The sequence below is a fragment of the Monodon monoceros genome, unplaced genomic scaffold (assembly GCF_005190385.1).
Source record: "Monodon monoceros isolate NGI ecotype Baffin Bay Population unplaced genomic scaffold, NGI_Narwhal_1 Super_Scaffold_14, whole genome shotgun sequence".
NCBI lineage: Eukaryota > Metazoa > Chordata > Mammalia > Artiodactyla > Monodontidae > Monodon > Monodon monoceros.
Genome location: NW_021703770.1, coordinates 64471775 through 64491605, shown reverse-complemented (window position 1 = coordinate 64491605; position 19831 = coordinate 64471775). Strand labels below are relative to the sequence as shown.

At 39.8% G+C, this 19831-nt stretch overlaps 1 protein-coding gene across 6 annotated transcripts in view; it reads left to right on the top strand.

The window, feature by feature from the left end:
- Nucleotides 1-14944, top strand: part of ADHFE1 (alcohol dehydrogenase iron containing 1) — a 34138-nt gene extending 19194 nt beyond the window's left edge. For 2 of the 6 annotated variants that reach the window (XM_029222699.1, XM_029222698.1), the window contains 5 exons: nt 832-930; nt 3536-3614; nt 3786-3882; nt 6859-7016; nt 14407-14944. In XM_029222699.1, the coding sequence (XP_029078532.1) occupies nt 832-930; nt 3536-3614; nt 3786-3882; nt 6859-7016; nt 14407-14490 (517 nt within the window). In that variant the 3' untranslated portion in view covers nt 14491-14944. Of the gene's footprint in view, nt 1-831; nt 931-3535; nt 3615-3785; nt 3883-4505; nt 4580-5503; nt 5648-6858; nt 7017-14406 lie in introns of those variants that run through there. The other 4 variants (XR_003793532.1, XM_029222696.1, XM_029222694.1 and 1 more) reach the window with 4 other exon arrangements.
- Nucleotides 14945-19831: the final 4887 nt, after the last annotated feature.

Genomic DNA, 19831 nt, shown 5'->3' with positions numbered 1-19831 from the left:
GTGCCTAACTATTCCAGATGAAAGGCGGAAAAGGGCTGTGGCACTTTTATTTCATAGCAAGAACCCTTACTCCAGGCAGGATCACAAGAAACCACGCGGGAAGGGGTGCCCTTGGCTGTCTTAGGGTTCCTCCCTGGGGCAGGGTTTCCAAGCCCAGGAGCAGGAAGGCTGAGCTGCATCTGAAAGGGGCCTTTGAGAATTTGCTTTTCCAAAGTGGCACTGAGGAGGGATGGAGCAAGTGAAGGCTTGTCCTACAACAACATCCCACGTCCACAGTAATAAGTATGAAAATAACATGTGCAATTTCCACAGATACCAAAAGAGGTCTCCAGTGGGTCCGATTTGGGGCGGTATCACAGAGAGAAAGATGTCTGGGCGGCTCATTTGGCCAGTAAGTAGCCCCAGGCGACAGGGACTCACTTCAGCAAACCAGCCTGGGCCCTGGGCCTTCTGAGTATGTGTTTACTCTGAGTCCACTCACAGCCGCAGTCAAGGTCATTGACAAGTGAAGAAGAAGAATGAGTCTCAGGGCGCTTTTCTTGAGCAGCTTTCATAGTCCAAGGGTCAGTGCTTTCTTCCCCTGGCACTTTTATCCCATGAGCAGCCTGACAGCATATTTATTATGCCTTTGCTCAAACTGTTGATGAGAAAATATGTTTCACTTTGGTTTTCATCTAGAAGACAAGGTGTCATTTGAATAACTTGCCTAATTTTTCTTCCTATCGGGTAGCATTTCTTTTTTTTTTCCAGATCTTTCCCTAAGGCGGCTCTTTATTCACTAGGAAATGCCAATGTAGATGTGTTATTGTTAGGTATTGATGTCATCCACAGGGCTGTCAGAAATCCTGACGATCTTGAAGCAAGGTCTAATATGCACTTGGCAAGTGCTTTTGCTGGCATTGGCTTTGGAAATGCTGGTGTTCATCTGTGGTGAGCAAATTTGAGATTTTATTTCTTCACCTAAGCTATTGCCCTTAAATTTTTAAAATGTTTATAATTTAGGACATGTGGTCAGATTTTAAATATGCTATAGAAAGAAGATATTTAACTTTGTGTCCCATAATATTTTCTTAATTCAAATGCAGCTTATCGGGTCATAGATTTTTTTTTCTTTTTGGTAACAGCTTTTTTGAGCTATTAATTATTCACATACTATATAATTCACCCATTTAAAACTTTCAGTGGTTTTTAGTCTATTCACAAAGTTGTGCTACCATTACCACCATAAATTTGGAACACTTTATCACCTTAAAAAGAAATCCTGTACCCCTTAGCTGTTGCCCACCAATCCTCCTATACCCCCAGGTCTTAAACAACTACTAATCTACTTTCTGTCTCTATGGATTTGCAAATTCCAGACATTTCATATAAATGGAATCATATAATATGTGATCTTTTGTGCCTGGCTTCTTTCACTTAGCATCATGTTTCCATGGTTCATCCCATGCACATATTAGTACTTCTTTCCTTTTTACTGCCAAGCAATTTTCTATTGCACCGATATACCACATTTTATTTATTCATTCATCACATGAGGGACATTTGTGTTGTGTCCACTTTTTTGGCTACTATGAATATTGCTGCTTGAATAGTCATGTACAAGGCTACCTGGTGGACATATGTTTTTATTTCTCTTGAGTATATACCTAGGAGTGGAATTGCTGGGTCATATGGTAACTCTGTTTAAATTCTGAGGCACCGCCAGGCTGTTTTCCACAGTGGCTGCACCGTTTTCCCTTCCCACCAACAGTGGATGAGGGTTCTGATTTCTCCACATCTTCATCATGTGTCATGGGTTTTTAAAACGTCAGACGCAGGATTTTTTTTCTCCTGATCTCTCTCAAAAAGAAGGGGATTAGAATATTTGTCAATAGCCAGAATTAGTCTTTTGATCAGAACTTTATTGGTATGTTGCCTTAAACTTGAAAACCAGTGAACACGGAGAATTAAGAATTGGCCTTTGCTAGGGGAGCGCAATGAAATGTTCACCCTCAAACTCTGCTGCTGAGAGGAGCATAGACGGGTACCACCTTTCTAAGAAGCAACTGAACAAAACCTGCCCAGAGCTTGGAAAATGTTTATACCCTTTGCCCCACTGATGTTACTTCTAGAAATGTAGCCTAAAGAAATAATCATGATATGGTCAAAGAATATCCTTGTAAGGATATTCACCTAAAAGTTATTTATAACTGAAACTTTTAGGAACAACCTAAATTCCCAACAGTTTAGTACTCAAAGAATAAAATATCTATTAAAATAATATTTTAGAAGAATAGAAAATGATATGGGGAAATGTTTATAAAGAATATTAAGTAACAAAAGCAATGTCAAAAACAGTGCACAATACGATCATAAGCGTATGCGTAAGAAGACTAGAAGGAAATATTCTATAATGGCTATCTTGAGAAAATAGGATTATGGATCATTTTTCTTTTTTACAAAGAATATATATAACTGTTAAAATAAATCAAACTAAAATATTGGCTATTGTTAGAAAGGTATTTTGAAAGTTACATGAACCCTTTCACATCACGGAAGCATGCTAAGCGATATTTTTCTGAATACTATGAAGCCCGAAAACAGTAAAGCACGTCCCTAAGTATCCAACAACTCAGAGAACCGATAGCTTCTGATCTGCCTCATGAGAGATGACAGGCATGGGGCACCTTTTTTTGGATAATCATACAATTCACCAAAATACTTCATCTGTCTATGAAATGTAAATCTTTTAGCAAATAAAAACAAAGTCATCCAATAACCCACATTAATAGACTTACAGACCATTTTACTATTGTAAAACATTTCATTTTCAATATATTAACTGTACATATATTAACTTGTCACAACGTGTATCTTCTGGGTCATCTAGTAAATTATCATATTGTCCTATTTGTTCCCTAACAATTCGAGAGGATAAAGAGTTTTCCCATTAAAACCAACCAAAAAGTCCCCACAAATAAAAACGAAAATGCCTTTTCTGGATAGCCTTTCAGGCTGAAACAATCACGTATGATTCAACTCCCATTAGTACGTAGCATTTAAAAGAAGGTATCAATCATTGGCAAGACAGATCACTGGCGGAACAAGCTTGCATGTCTAGTGCAGTACATCTTGGCTCATAAAATTCCCACCGACATCTTCAGTTTGTGAAGGAACACACTGCCAAGGCAGTGCAGAGCCAGATAGAAAATGCATACCCTGAAGATTATTAAAGAAACTTCAAAGTGAATTCTTGATTTCTTCAAGATCATAAGCTTAACCAATGTGCTTGGCCAGCATCTTAAGCATCAATACTTTTTAGCGGCATACAATTCTGTGAGCATTTGAATTTTAACATTCCAGAAGTTTTGTGAATGAAAGCACCAAATATCAACTGCATAATAATGTATCCTCATAGGAATCAAAGAAAACAGAATGTCTAACTTTGTGGGTTAACAATATTGTCAAGAGACTGTGAAGGGCTCTCCCATAGAGTATTGTTAACTTGAATTTCTGATATCTGTATGTCAACATATGGACTTTCTTTCTTTTCTAGCCATGGAATGTCTTACCCAATTTCAGGCTTAGTGAAGACATATAAAGCAAAGGATTATAATGTGGATCACCCACTGGTGGTAAAATCATAACCAATTCTTTAATTTCGTCTTAGACTCCTCTCAATTGCCATAAACGTATTTGTCAATTCTTGATTGCTTGGAGTACAAGGTAAAGTAATTTAATATCTAGAATATGCATGTTGAAGACTGGCTTTGCCACGTCGGTCACCATGTTTCCTTTCTCCCCAGCCCCATGGCCTTTCTGTGGTACTCACCTCCCCAGCAGTGTTCACTTTCACGGCACAGATGTCTCCCGAGCACCACCTGGAGATGGCAGAGATATTGGGTATGAACCGTCAGTCATAAATCTGTGACCCACATATGTGGAGCATTTCCTAGGATGCTTCTGAAGATAAACCGTAAAGAATAATACCAAAAAATACTGCTTGGGATAATTTAATAATAAAATGTCAGTGACCTGCTCAAATTCCTATCTAGCACTAAAATTCTGTAATTTTGTGTTTCTAAGAGTCTATTAGCAATGAAATGGAACCAAGTACTGCTTACATTAAGTTTACAGTAATAATATTTCCACTGTTTTCGTCCCCAAGGAAAGTGAAACTGTTTATATACTATTCATGTTATATATGGTTTTTGTTTTGTTTAATAGGAACTAAAAATGAATCTAAATCAGGAAGTAACAGTAAGTTCCCAGTTATAGAGAACCTAAACAACTAGAAACTTTATAAAAAGTTCCCCAAAGAAGAATTTGTTTGCTTTTTTTTAGGATAAATAATGTCTATAATAATATACCCACAGTGCCTTTTAAATCTTACAAGAAATACAGTTACATTTAGGGCCGCTTTAGTGTTAAGTAAAATATTGGTATTTTTCTAATATAAAAATTCTTTTAAGGAAACTTAAGTATTCAATTAACTTTTAAAACATCTCTTCCCCTACTTGTTTTAGAAAGGGAAAAGCTAAAAAGAAAACTGCATTATGCTCCTCTAGCTCGAGCCGTTGGAGAGAGTAGTTCCAAGAAGGTAGGAATGACACAGATATCCTTCCGACTGTGTTGCTTCACCTCCACCTCCCACTGCTAGGTTTCCCGGCATGTACGGCCAGAAACATGGTGCCTACTTTTCCAAGGATCTTGTATCCCTTTTCCGTTTTGGACTGGGGATATTGTTCAGCTCTATGTTGGGACTCAGACCCTTCGTAAATATGTAAACAGGCAGGAGCCCAAACAGTAGGCTAGATGTATGGTAAACGGGAAAACTTTAGAGAGCCTAAACCTAACATTCCAGGCCACCAAAAAAACTACTGAGAAAGCAAGGCCTCTATTAGACAAAAACCCAGGCCAGAGGAACTACCGGTACTTTCCTCCTGCATAGGAATTTTTGGTTAATATTTTTCCATATTTAGCCATTAAATATTTTTGTTTTAATTTTTACTGAAGTATAGTTGATTTACAATGTTGTGTTAGTTTCAGGTGTACAGCAAAGTGAATCAGTTATACATATACATATATCCACTCTTTTTTAGATTCTTTTCTCATTTAGGTCATTACAGAGTATTGAGTAGAGTTCCCTGTGCTATATAGTAGGTCCTTATTAGTTATCCATTTTATATATAGTAGTGTGTATATGTCAGTCCCAATCTCCCAATTTATCCCTCCCCCCACTTCCCACCTGGTAACCATAAGTTTGTTTTCTACATCTGTAACTCCATTTCTGTTTTGTAGCTCATTTGTGCCCTTTTTTTAGATTCCGCATATAAGTGATATCATATGATATTTGTCTTTCTCTATCTGACTTACTTCACTCAGTATGACAATCTCTAGGTCCATCCAAGTTGCTGCAAATGGCATTAAATATTTTGATTCCCTATGTAATCTTAGATTGTCTTAGCTTTATACCAATGTATTCTCTTTCCTACCTTCTCTTTTTTTCTAAAACACTTCATAGGAAAACCTGGAGCTTTGGATGGCAGCAATCCCGGGAACATAAGAACCTCATAAACCCCGTATCATGTGTCACCCTCCACTTAATCCATATTTGAGCTGCCGCTGTGTAATACAGACTGGCCTTGTCGGGCAAGTTTTACCTTCCATCCAGCTGCTCTCCCAACTAGCTCTGTATCTGGTTCTATTTATACCTTTTCCTGGATAACATAAACAGGTCGCTGTCAGAGAACAGAAAGGCTAAAACTGATTTAATAAGATACTTCAGTATGGAGTGAACCATACCTTCTAGTCTCTTTTTGACCTATACAGAGAAAGTGGACTTGGACTACAGCATGAGGCATTTTGGATAATAAATAAATAATGCTACCTTCTGATTGCGGCACGTCCCGGCGATGAATGTGTCCAACCAGAATAGATGGGGGCGTGGGGTGTGGGTGCTAAGGGTTTAGGATTGATTCCCTTCATCTGGGAACTTTCACTGCCACCCTACCTGAGGGCAGAACCCCCTGGCTCTTCCAGATTGACATCTCTATGCTTTTGTGTATTAATTAGTAATTATGTCCAAATTCTGCCCTTACGAATCTCCAACCCCTGGCAACCTTCTTCCTCATTCACCGATATCATTAGTATCTACATGTTAAATACTGCTTTCTAAGAGTCTCCTTATTCTTAATTCTGCCTGACAGGTTGTATAATATACATTTAGAGGGACCTACCCTTTGGCAACAGAGTCCAAAAAAGTTTTCTAGCTAGAGAGAGGAAATATACTCCTTCCCTGGCCACACCCAATCCATTTTTGTCATTTTCCTCCTTTTTGGCAGTTAATGTTGGAGTTTTTTGAACTTCTGTAGATCCTTGTCTCACAAGGTGTTTGCAAAGGGTTTGTCTTCTCCTAAGCTGTCGCCTTGAGAAAGGACATTGAATGTGTAGACCTCTAGATGTCAGCAAATTCCAAGCCTTGAAAGTTACATAAGCTGTGTTTTCTCCTACAGATGCTCATTCCTCCTCATCCAAACACCAGCCTTCTTTCTTGGTCTCCTTCCTGTGCCTCTTTTCTGGGCCGTTTCTCTTCTTCCCACCACACAGAGGGCGAGCAGCCCACTGGAAATGTGAGAGCCAAGTTAGCGCCCCCTCCTCCCCGCTCTCCGACTTCTCTATGGAGGCTCTGGGGGCTCCCAGGATGGCCTGTCTTCTGCGGGGCTGACAGCTGAGCCGGCCTCCCGGCTGGGGGCACAGCGGTGCCCTTGTCCTCAGTGTGAGGGGCCGGCAGCAGGTTATGTATTCAGCTACCCTGTGACTGAATCACACCCAGGGCCAGCTTCCTCCCCTCTACAGTCAGTGCTTTGTGTCTTCCAGGAGCCGACACCCGCACTGCCAGGATCCCAGATGCTGGGCCTGTTTTGGCAGACACGCTGCGGAAATTCTTATTCGATCTGGATGTGGATGATGGCCTAGCTGCCATTGGCTACTCCAAGGCCGACATCCCCGCATTAGTGAAAGGAACACTGCCCCAGGTAAGAGACGCAGCCCATCCTCACTGCCTTCTAAGAAGCACCAGGCTCCAGGGGAGACACGGTCCATTTGGGGCATCTTAGGGAAGGAGATGACAACCCAGGTCTCTCCCCACCAGGCAGCAGCTCTCCCCTTCCCCAGGGGGAAGGGGCCAAGGCTCCCTCGCCTTTATATTCTTCCATTAAACTGTGGCTTACGTGAAGCTTTGACGATGTAATGAAAGGATCCTTTATAAAAATTTAAGGCAAAAACAACCAAGTTTATCTTGAGTATAGCAGAATTTCCCTTTTCTCCATTTCTGCTCTTTTAAGAGTCCCCTATAAAACTATGTGAAGCTATTCCAAAAGGGCCACTAATATTATTTTCCATTATAAAGAGTTACAAATTCTACTATTTTGTGAAGAATAGACATGGCTTTTAAATTAAGATGATTACAAAATCACTTTTTAAACATATTTGGGAGATTATATATTTTATACATATACATATGTATACTTATTTGTATCACTTTGAGTCTTATTTCATTTATTTATATGCTCCTAAAGAATTTAAACTGAAAAAGAAAAGAATTTAAACTGAGCAGCTATTATTTATATGGTAGAATTATAATAGATGTAAAGTTTCCCCTCTCAAGGTTCTCATGAAAAGAGTTTATCCCCCATTGGACCTCTCTTCCATTTAGGATCAGATACCCTTGTGTTATAGCACCAGAGCCTAACAGGCCAAGACCCTGTTTGTTGTAATTCACCATAAAACAGAGAGCTCAGAGCCAAGAGATGACACCATGCTCACCAGGCCCAGAGCGCTCACTAAGTCCTCCTGTCCAAAATGCGAAAGGCAGGCTTCCCTGGTGGCGCAGTGGTTGGGAGTCCGCCTGCCGATGCAGGGGACACGGGTTCGTGCCCTGGTCCGGGAGGATCCCGCATGCCACGTAGCGGCTGGGCCCATGGGCCATGGCCGCTGGGCCTGCATGTTCGGAGCCTGTGCTCCGCAGCGGGAGAAGCCACAACAGTGAGAGGCCCGCGTACCGCAAAAAAAAAAAAAAAAAAAAAAAAATGCGAAAGGCAAGGGTCACTTAAACACCATGAGGATATTCGGAAAAGACAAAAATTCTAATTTGAAAAGATACGTGCAATGCTCATAGCAGCATTATTCACAATAGCCAAGACATGGAAGCAACCCAAGTGCCCATCAACAGATGACTGGCTTAAGAAGATGTGGTATATATACAATGGAATATTACTCAGCCATAAAAAAGGATGAAATATTGTATTTGCAGCAATGTGGATGGACCTAGAGAATATCATACTAAGTGAAGTAAGACAAAGAAAGACAGATATATGATATCACTTATATGTGGAATCTAGAAAACATTACAAATGAGTCTATATACAAAACAGAAATAGACTCAGACATAGAAAACAAACTTATGGTTACCAAAGGGGAAAGGGAAAGGGGGAGGGATAAATTAGGAGTTTGGGATTAACAGATACTAACTACTCTATATAAAACAGATAAGCAACAGGGATTTACTGTATAGCACAGGAAACTATATTCAATATCTTGTAATAACCTATAATGGAAAATTATCTGAAAAAAGTACATATATATATATAACTGAATCACTGCTATACACCTGAAACTAACACAATATTGTAAATCAACTATACTTTTTAAAAATTTATTTATTTGGCTGCATTGGGTCTTTGTTGCTGCACGTGGGCTTTCTCAAGTTGCGGCAAGTGGGGGCTACTCTTCATTGCGGTGCGCGGGCTTCTCGTTGTGGTGGCCTCTCTTGTTGCAGAACACGGGCTCTAGAGCACGGGCTCTAGAGCGCATGCTCAGTAGTTGTGGTGCATGGGCTCAGTAGTTGTGGGGCACGGGCTTAGTTGCTCCACGGCATGTGGGATCTTCCCGGACCAGGGCTCGAACCCGTGTCCCCTGCACTGGCAGGCAGATTCTTAACCACTACTCCACCAGGGAAGCCCTATACTTCTATTTAAAAAACAACAACAACAAACAAACACCATGAGGATAAGGCAGTTCTCCCCAAAATTAAGGCATTCATGTATCTATCCCTGACGTTGGAACAGAGTTAACAGCTAGAATATCCACTCACACAGCATCCTGCTTACCTCAAGTGGCAGTGCTTTTCCCTCAGCCCACTTCAGTTAAGCAAAGGCCTCAAACTGGCTTCTTCCCTACTTAGCAAGTACTTAGAATGTTGAAAACCTCACCACGCACATAAGATAATATTTGTGTGGATTGGATTCACAGACTTATCTGTCCATAGGAGCAAGGTAAATAATAGCAATGAACAAAGTAATTTAAGGCACTAGGGAATGGTGGGGACTTTGGTGAACTGGAAAGCACATGACCCATCTCATTGGGTGAGCAGCTTTTCAGCTACAATTTATTATCACCGAGCATAAATTCAGTTCCCAGTGTTGGTAGAACTTGGATTTTTAAGAAAAATCAGCAATTGGGATGTTTGTGTTGAATTCCCTGATTTCCCAATGTACAAACAAAACATGGCCCATGGGCCATGAGTTTCCCTGATTTAGGGTCAGGCCCAGTGGGCTCAGTTGCATACAAAAATATAAATGAATGAGAAAAAGAGGAGTCTCAAAGTATAGCAGAGACACTAGTTCTAACCCACAGTCCTAACCTGTAAGTCGAAGGGACTAAATAAAAACTATGACCATCACAATCGTTTTTTCAAAACCTATTAAAGTTCCATGAAGGTAGGAGCCTGTCTGTTTTGCTCATCTATCTTCTATAGCACCTAACCCGGGCTAATGAACATTTAAAGGAGCACATTCCTGCAACCCTCTCCTCTTAAATCTTCTGTCCTTGTTTTTGAGCAATTTCCTTAGACTTAATAGGACTCAGCCAATGAAAAGGAGCCATGAAAGCCTGTCCAGGAATACCAGAGACCAAGCGGTCACCACGATTTTGATGTAGCCTCTGGCTCTTATAGCATGGTCCCAGCAAGAGTGTCCACTCTTCAGGGGGTCCTCTGAAAAGTTCTGCTTGTTTATCCCAGGAAAATGTTCAGGCAGATGTGTTTATCAACCTCCGAGAATGGTATTCATGAGTTTCAGATAAAACTGGATGATATTCTTGGCCATTTAATTGCTGTGGCAATGCATCTTCCAGCCATCAGCACACACTGGCAGGTGTGGACGCTTTTAATTCTACTGTACCCAGCCTTCCACTTTCAAAAGCTGTTCCAAACAGCAACAGATCCAGACTGACACTTGAGACCATCCTCTAAAATAGCAAGTTAATTAGGTATCATTCTGAATGCCTCAGTGCACATGTCATACTGGGAAATCACAGATAGCAGAACCTTAATTAGACAAAACTAATTTCTTAGTTTCACAAAGGATGCAAGGTAAATTGAATCTTTCTAATACAAGTCATGTCTATAAAGTAGGAAACCAGGATTTCCTCAAGCTATGTTCATAAAGCAGCCCCAAGGTGGATGCTGCCTTTTTTTCCTTTGATCATGTTTTCACGATTAGGAGAAACACAGTTAATTTTAATTCACTGGCACTAGTTCAGTTTTGAAGTCAATATGACAGATTTATATGCATATGTGGGGAAGGGGGGAATATTCATAGGACTTTAGAAGGCATATTGGAAATAAGCTTGTCTGTTTTGCAGTTGAACTACTGTTGGGTTTTTGTTTAGTTTTTTTTTAGTGAACATTTTACAGGAATGCTATGGCAACTTCAGAATTTTACACATGCAGCAGACAAATCTTCACTTATTAGTATTACAGGATTTAAGGTAGTGAGAGGGATATACCCTTCCTGCAAAGAACATCACCAGAAAGGATATTTCATGCAGTCAACATCTGATAAAGCTTCTTTTATGTTCAGCAAAGAGGGATCGGTTTTCTCTGGAACAACCAGGCCAGTATTCTTAACCAAACACCACAGCCCATACTGGTGGCAGCAAATAGCAGCCCTGTGTACAGAGGTTTCCAACTGCCATAGCCGGGCTGCTCGGGGAGCAGGCACGAATAAATTAATCTTCCAAGCTGGATTTCTGAAACCTCTGGAAAGAAACATTTACATTTCCCATCAAAACATTTCATTACTGAGGAGAGCTGTCTACCAAAATGAGCACTTCCACTCCCTGGCAGACAGGCCTGCTAAAATGTTATTTTATGAATGTGCTAAAAGTAGTAGTCTGAATTTATTTCACTGCCCATGTTAATCAGTTGTCCTTCGGTCTTATGTGTCTATAAATAATAGCAGTGCGGAACACATCTGAATCCTGAGAGGTTGGCTTTTATATGGCACAAGTGATACGTGCAAGGATATATCTCAAACTTTACGTCCTTGCCCCTGTTGAACCAATCGTTGGGGGGTTAGAAATGTGAAAGAGAAACTCACCTCAGCTTGGCCTGAGCTGAGAGTCCTGAACTACTTCATGCAAGATGAACAGGGTTGTTTTAAAGGCGCTTGAGCTCATCAAATAAGACGCTCTGCCATTATCAACAGAATAATGTGGCAACTTGGGCCATAGCAAATACCGAACTTCTGTTCTGCACCCTGCCACAAACGTGTGCATAAGTCACCGTGAACAAGTCTCTGCCTTGCTATGGATTTTCAGAATTCTTTAGGGTCTGTGCTGGGATATGAAGCTTTACCTTGGCTTCACCCATCCTCTTCAGCATTGTGCCCCCATCCTTCTCCCATCTGTCCATCCATTCTTTTTTTTTAAATTGTGGTAAAACATACCTGACATAAAATTTACTATTTTAATCATTTTTAAGTGTACAACTCAGTGCCATTAAGTACATTTTACAGGGTTGTGCAACCATAATCACTATTCATTTTCAGAACTTCTAAATCATCCCCAAAAGAAGCCCTGCTCTATTGCTAAATGGTAAACAGCAACTCCCCACTCTCCTCTTCCCCCAGCCTCTGGTAACCTCTGTTCCACTTTCTATCACTGTGACTTTGCCTATTCTAGGTACTTCATGTAAGTGGAATCATACAATATTTGTCCTTTTGTGTCTTCACTTAGCATAATGTCCTAAATGTGTCAGAATTTCATTCCTTATTATGGCTGAATAACATTGCATTGTATGGAAAGGCCACATTTTGTTCATCCATTCATCTGCAGATGGACACTTGGGTTGGTTCCACCCTTTGGCTATTGTGAATAGTGCTGCTGTGAACATCAATGAACAAGTATCTGTTTTAGTCCTTGCTTTCATTTCATTGGGGTGTATACCTAAGGAATAGAATTGTTGGATCACAGGGTAGTTCTGTGTTTAACTTTTTGACAAACTATCAAACTATTCTCCATAGTGGCTGCATCATTTTACATTCCCACCAACAATGCACGAGGGTTCCAATTTCTCCACATCTTCACCAACACTTGTTATTTTCCATTTTTGGGATAGCCATTCTAATAGGTACGAAGTGGTAACTCGTGGTTTTAACTTGCACTTTCCTAAGGACTAATGACATTGAGCATCTTTTCACATGCTTATTAGCTATTTATATATCTTTTTTGAAGAAACATCTATTCACGTCCTTTGCCTATTTTTGAGTTGAGTTGCTTGGGGTTTTTTGTTATTTAGTTGTAGCAATTATATGTATATTTTGGATATTAATCCCTTATCAGATATATGATTTGCAAATATTTTCTCCCATTCTGAGTTGTCTTTTCACTCTCTTAGTAGTGTTCCTTGATGCATAAAAGTTTTAAACTTTGAGGTAGTCCAGTTTATCTATTTTTTCTTTTGTTGCCTGTGTTCTGGTGTCATATCCAAGAAATCATTGCCAAACCCAAAGTCATGAATATTTCCCCATTTTCTTCTAAGAGTTTTAAGGTTTTAGCTCTTACATTTAGGTGTGTTTAAAGTTAATTTTTGTATACATCCTTCCTTCTTTTTATTCTTCCTTTTACCTGACAAATACTTATTGATGTCTTACTATATACCATGAATTGTATGTGATACAGTTTAGAAAATAAAGTCCCTTCCCTCCCTTGTGGCGCTTACCTTCCAGTGAGGAAGACAGACAGTGGTCATCTAATCAAATCTACAAAGAAGACACAAATGAAGTCATGCCAGATAATGATTAGCGGTCTGAAGGAAACCTGGGTAATGGGACAGTGATTTCACATGGGACAGTGTGGTGGGAACTCCAGCGAGTGTGGTCAGAGAATGCCTCTGATTGGAGGTGGAGTCAGCCAGGTGAAGATCTGGGAGAAGCATTCCAAGCAGAGCGGAAAGGCCCTGAGATAGGGTGAAGATTCACATTTTCATGGGACTGAAGGGGGACCAGGGGGTCTAAGTGAGATGAGCGGGTGGGAGAAGAGTTAGAGCGGGGGTTAGAGGACATGGTTTTGTTCTAACTGCAGTGGGACGTCATCAGAGGGTGTTAAGCAAGGGAACGGTGTGATCAAACTTGCAATGCGGAAAAATCACTCTGGCTGCTATGGGGAGAATGATGCGGGAGTCGGAGTCCTATCTCGTATGTGTGAATCTTGAGATGCCAATATCCCCCCTCCCATCATCTTTATTAATCCAACCAGTAACTACTGAGCACCTGTTTGCCACGTGGGGCGCTGGGCACAGCCCTGCCCCATGGAGCTTCGCTCTCCTACCAAGTGTTGTCCCACACAGGTGCTCATCACAGATAACGGACCCAGAGACCCACAAACATGCAACCAAAACACTGGCATGTTTCTTAATTTCATTTAGGCCTGGAAATTTGGGGATTAAGGAGCCACTGACGGGAGTGTCAATAGTAGTAGGAGGTGCTGGTGTCTTTGCTGACTTGACTCAATAATCGCTGGAGAAAGTAAGGAAATCACTGAATTCATTTGGGAAGGCAGAGCTAAAACCTTAATTTTTTTTTTTTAAAAGAGTCACTTGCTGCCCATAGCCTGAAAGTTAATGTCCTAGTGAAGTCCTTTTCAATATACATGAAGTCCAAGTTGCAAAATATACGGTCTTTGAAGCCAAGGATGACCCCGTTCTGTCTTCCCTGGCTGCACACGTGCCTGGGACAGTGCCCTCCACACAGGGAGAGCCTGGCAGGGGCACCAGACTGGCGTGGTTTGGTCATTGTAGGAGGTGTTTTCCTGAGGTTGGTTTGGTTCTGTACATTTGAGCAGAAGGCTATTCTCAGGACCTCAGGCAAGAGGAATGGCTTTGAAAACTTCTCAGGAAAGAGGCATCACTTGATAAACTTCTGAGCTGGGAATCAGCTAGTAAGAAGCAAACAAGAAATACGATTTTTAAAGCTATGACTATTGTCAAGTCACTGTTTCTCATGACTGAGTTAATTTACATACCTCGTAGCTTTTACAAACTGTCTTTGCAAAGCCCTGAGTAATTCTTTCTGTTTACTGTTTCAGGAAAGGGTCACCAAGCTTGCACCACGCCCTCAGTCAGAAGAGGATCTGTCTGCTCTGTTTGAAGCGTCAATGAAACTGTATTAATTTTCATTTTCACTGAAAGAATTACCATTGGCCACCGTAATTCTGAAAACAGAAGTTGATCTAGCAAGAGCTTTGTCTTTTCACCTCCACAGATAACATCCCTGTTATCAGCTTGAATGTGATATAATTTTATCCTGTAGAAGATTCCCTGATGCTCCAAGCCCAGCTACTTCCATAGAACACACTGGACAAATGCCCACCATGCTGGACCCTCAGCCAGACTTTAGAGGTCCATGTTCCTGCCCCAAACCCTGCAGACTACCCCTGCTCCATGTATCAAAAGGGCAAACACTCAGTATCTACCAAAAATATTAATGTGTGTTATCCTATGCCCGGTAATCAACCCCACATCTAGAAATTTATCCTATAAAATACTACCACAAGTGTGTAAAGAAATATGGCAAGGATGTTTCTGGCAGCGCATTTTCTAACAATAAAAAATTTGAAAGAACTTAAGTATTCATTAATATATGGAAAAATAAATCATAGTATATTAAATAATGGAATGCTTTTGTGCTACTAATGAGAATAACTCTACTAGAAATACGTCCATGATAAACTGCTAAGTGAAAAAAAGTTGCAGGACAGTTATATATTAATATGGTCTGATTTTTACTTTTTAAATTATATATAAATATATGTCTATATATATATATATATCTAGAAAGAACGTTACACATCAAACTTAAAAGGGATCACTGAAGAAATGGAATTTGGAGGATAGAGAATTAAGAGAAAATGTTTATATTTTATACTTTCACTTTTTATTTTACAAACATCTGTATTGTTTGCATTTGTTAAAATAAGCACATATTTTCTAATTCTAAAAGAGGAAGAGAAAAGAAAGAAAAATATCACTTTGCTGTTTTAGGTCAGACTCATTAAACTACTAGTAACTAATATTTAAAAGGTAAAAACAAATCCAAAGGGGTAAGATATTAGAGATGGATCCTCTGGTGGAGCAATTGTTCTTTTGAGAAAAACACAAACAACCTACATGGTAATTCCCTCTTTGGAAAATGGTTCTGGTGCTCAGAATAAATTAATTCAAAAGCAAGCCGTTTTGCGGTTTACAGACTTCAGGACGCAAGTCGAATCCTGGTAGCTGGGTCATCTGCCTCCTGTTATTCCCAGCCTGCTGAAACGTCTAGGGCTTGTTTTTCCTCCCAGTGGTGAGTGCACTGCTTTGGCAGTCTAGATCTCAGTGTACTTGCAGATTTATCCATATTTTAAACTGGATTCAAGTTTTCATCAGAAAGTATATCAAGTAGAGTATATAATTACATATATAATTATATGTAATTACTGGGCATAGGATGTATGCATATATAGTACATAATTACATATTATAGTATATAATTATATAAAGTATATAATTACATCAGGATTTTAAAAAACATGAGAAGGGCATTACTGTGCCATTCAACCTGCCTGGCCCTACTTTATCTCTGTGAACATCTCTGTTTACTTGGGATTTTAAAAATAACGTTTAAATATTGTTTACTGGGAGTCTTTCTAATTACACACATAAGATATGTTCAGTACCAAAAACCGGTAGTACAAAGAGACACACAGAAGAAAATATTTGTTCACGTTGCACCATCCAGAAGAGAGCCACTGTTAAAAAGTAACAAAATTTAAAAATACATGTTCTCCCCATAATTTGATACACATATATAGATACATTATAGATAACTATGCGTGTGTGTATATATATATATATATATATATTTTTTTTTTTTTTTTTACTTAGGAACAGTATCATTAAGGTATAGTTTTAGTTCCTACAGAGCATTCAAATTCTTCATGCCAAGTGCCCAAAAAGCAAGCACCGGAGAGTCCCGACAGAATTTCATCTCTATCATCAGACTACATGTAGCTAAAGTTCCCTCCAGCTTTTCAGGAGAATCATGGCTTCCGAGAGCAGAAGCTTTGTGAATAGGACAGAGAACACTGAAACTGCCAATCTGAGATCCTTCAGGAAACTTTAGTAAAAGTTGTTGATCAATGTCTCAAAATACATTTGGCGTAGCAAAAATATATATGTGCCCCACCCCCGCAAAGAAAGTCCAGGTAAATTCGAGACCTCTTGTAATATATTTTGCAAGGTGATGTGGCATCGTTAGAACAGCATAAGACTAGGGAGTCCAGGGGTCCAGGGCCCTGGATTCCACTCCAGCCCCTTGGTCTGTCTGAGTCTTACTTTATTCAACCAATTCCTCTCCAAGCCTGAAAATACCATAACTAGATTTTATGTACTACTTTGTCCTTACTGTGAGATTTTGAGTTTGGGAAATTTAATGTAAAATCAATTTAGATATGAAAATGCATTCTTTATCTCTCTGAAATAGTCGATGCCATTTCCACCAGTAACCAGATGTCTCACTGTGACTCACCAGGAGGAGTGTTTGGCATTCATACTGATGATGACTTTGTAAAGGAAGGATTTAAAGGTCAAGCATGAAGAAACAGATTTAGGAAGTCTTCGTGTTTTTTATCCTAATACCCATCATTTTGGCCCTTACAATTTGAGAATATACAAAAGATGTGTTTCTTGACTTTACCAGCTATTAAAAGAGTGTGAGAGATTATGTCCATTTCTGTAGCAAAAATATATAATTGTTTTCTGAGAAAACAAGTACATTTTTCTAAGTCAAATCCTATTTATCTACTGACTTCCTTAAAAGCTCAAACAGTCCTTAGGGGTCACAGCTCCATTTATATGGATTAATGTACTTGCTAAGGAAAGGAAAATTAAAGGAATAGTATTCAAAAGTTTATATAATATTACTTTCATAAAATTATCATATATGGTGGCATTTTCACTTAAAATACATCATCCCTAATTTATTTCTTGATACAAAATTACTAATTTGTTTCAAGCAGGTCATGTTTCTCTGATTTTTGCCAAGTGCCATAACAAATAGCTGGCGTGTTGCACTCCTGTCCCTCCCCTGTGCACAGGGAGGGTTGTGCTGGGTTTGGCATTGTTAGTGTAGCTGTGGACACAGCTGTAGGGTATTTTCCAGTGGTCAGTGAGGTAAGTCTGCTCTTGTAAAATAGAGACAAAGTACAGTATCAAAATAGAGAGAGAGCAAAAATTGCTTTTCTGGCCTTTTAACCCTGAGAAAGATTAATGGTTGTTTGCATTAGAAACTACCCTAATCAGGGACTGTTGCCTCCGGGGAGTGGGTATGAGAAAGGGGGCTATTCACCTCCGGGTCAACATTGCACAGGTTGCTGGGTCTCTGATGAGCAGCAACCCCGAGCTGAGACAGCTGCCCGGGCTCTTCCATTAAATGCCTTGTCCTCTGGGAGCTGTTGAGGAGGCCAGGCCACATCCCGCCATCACCATCACAATGGCCTGCGGGAGGCAGTCTCCAGGGACAAGTCGCACTTTGAATGCGCAGAAATTGGCTCTTGAAGCCCTAGGTTGAATTACTGGCAGCTGGGGGTGGGAGGGTCTAGTTTCTCATGCTATTATGCTTTCCAACCACCCCAACTCTCAGAATAAATGCATACCCTCCACAAATTGCAATAACTGTTTGCAGTTTTGGCCCATGTGAAATCCCTCATGAAATTATGTGCAGGACAGCTAACTTTGTGTGTGTGTGGTGTGTGTGTGTGAGTGTGTGTTTCCCAGCTCCCCACTCTTTTTCTTTTTTGAATTTTATTTTATTTTTTTATACCACAGGCTCTTATTAGTCATCCATTTTACACACATCAGTGTATACATGTCAATCCCAATCTCCCAGTTCATCCCACCACCACCACCACCCCGGTTTCCCCCCTTGGTGCCCATACGTTTGTTCTCTACATCTAGGACAGCTAACTTTAAAGTAACTCCATTTCATTCTTTCTGGCTTTAAAATTGGCTTTTTTATTTGAGTGCTTTTAATTGGTTTTCTAACTTTTAAAATTGGAAACTGATTAAAATAATCATGAGCAAAAAGGAAAAAAAAAAGCTACCCTCATGCCATTACCCCACACAGCTGCTATCTGCTATATTTCTATCTTTCTCGTTTGGGTGATGTAATCCCTAGGTCTTCTCCCCTAAGGAATGACATTTTAAGTATTTTCTATGTTGCCACGTAATCTTCATAACCATTACTTTAAAAGGCAGACAACAGTTTATTGAATAGGAATTTAATAATTTATTTATTCTTACTATAGGGCACCAAAATTGCTTTCAAATTTTTACTCCTACCAATGCCACAGCAATGAATAAATGAAAAGTTGTATGTGGCTTTTCTCATATTCTAAATTAACTTCTTAGTTAATTAATCCCCGAATGGAATTTTTAAAGTATGGACATTTTTATGGCTCTTGACTCACATTATCAGATTATAAATACCTCACTATTGTTTTATGATGGTATATCTTAACAGTGCACATGAGCAAATTCAAATTCTCAAAACTATGAAACTTACTTTAGTGTTATATTTTTGCATCTTAAGTGAAACTGTAAACCACCAAGTCTACTTTTTTGTGTCACTTATTTTTTTTTCCCCTTCCAAGCCTATGGGCCTGTGTTATTACATTCATGGTCTTCAGTTTTGCTGGCCAAGGAAAAAAAAACCAAGAGAGCAACATATAAATGTCCTTTTCTATAATGGTGTTCTAGAATCGTCTGGGGCTCTGAGTGAAAAGACTGCCACATGGGGAGGGAGGTAAGCAATGCCAAGGAATCACCCACCAATATCCCTTCCAAGGCTCTAAGTTGCTCCTCTAATCAGAAACCTCCCAGACCTGTGCAGGTGTGCGCATTGGTCCCACCTTGGCTTTGGCAACATTACTGGGGACCACGGCGAGATTTATCCCAAACAGGGCATAAGAGAAAAGAATGTGTGTAAAGCAACATATACATTACTGAGATGTCAAAATAGTACCAACTAGCTGAGTGGCCACCTGAGTAAGGACAGGCTAATTTTCTTTCATTTTTTTACATCTCGTTTAACCACTGCATACTCAGCACATAACTCAGTACCTTGACGAAGCAAGCTCCCAAAGGAGAACGAAGGGGAACATGGATTTGGGGGAGAGGGGGAGGCAGGGATGGGGTTTGTTTGGGGAGTGGGGGTGAGCTGGGTAATGATTACAAAAACATGACATTTAATTGTATTTTTTAAGCAAACTATTGATAACTTATAAATAAAAATATCAAATCTTATGAAACACAGTGGCCTATTTGCTAGGGCATCTTCCACAGCTGGCAACAATAATAAACTAAAGACAATAAGTTTATTTATTGGATAATTTATTGAGCCCTTAGCCTGTGCCAGACTCTCTGTCAAGGAGTTGCCTACTACGAGAAGCATTGTTATTATCATTTTTGTACAAA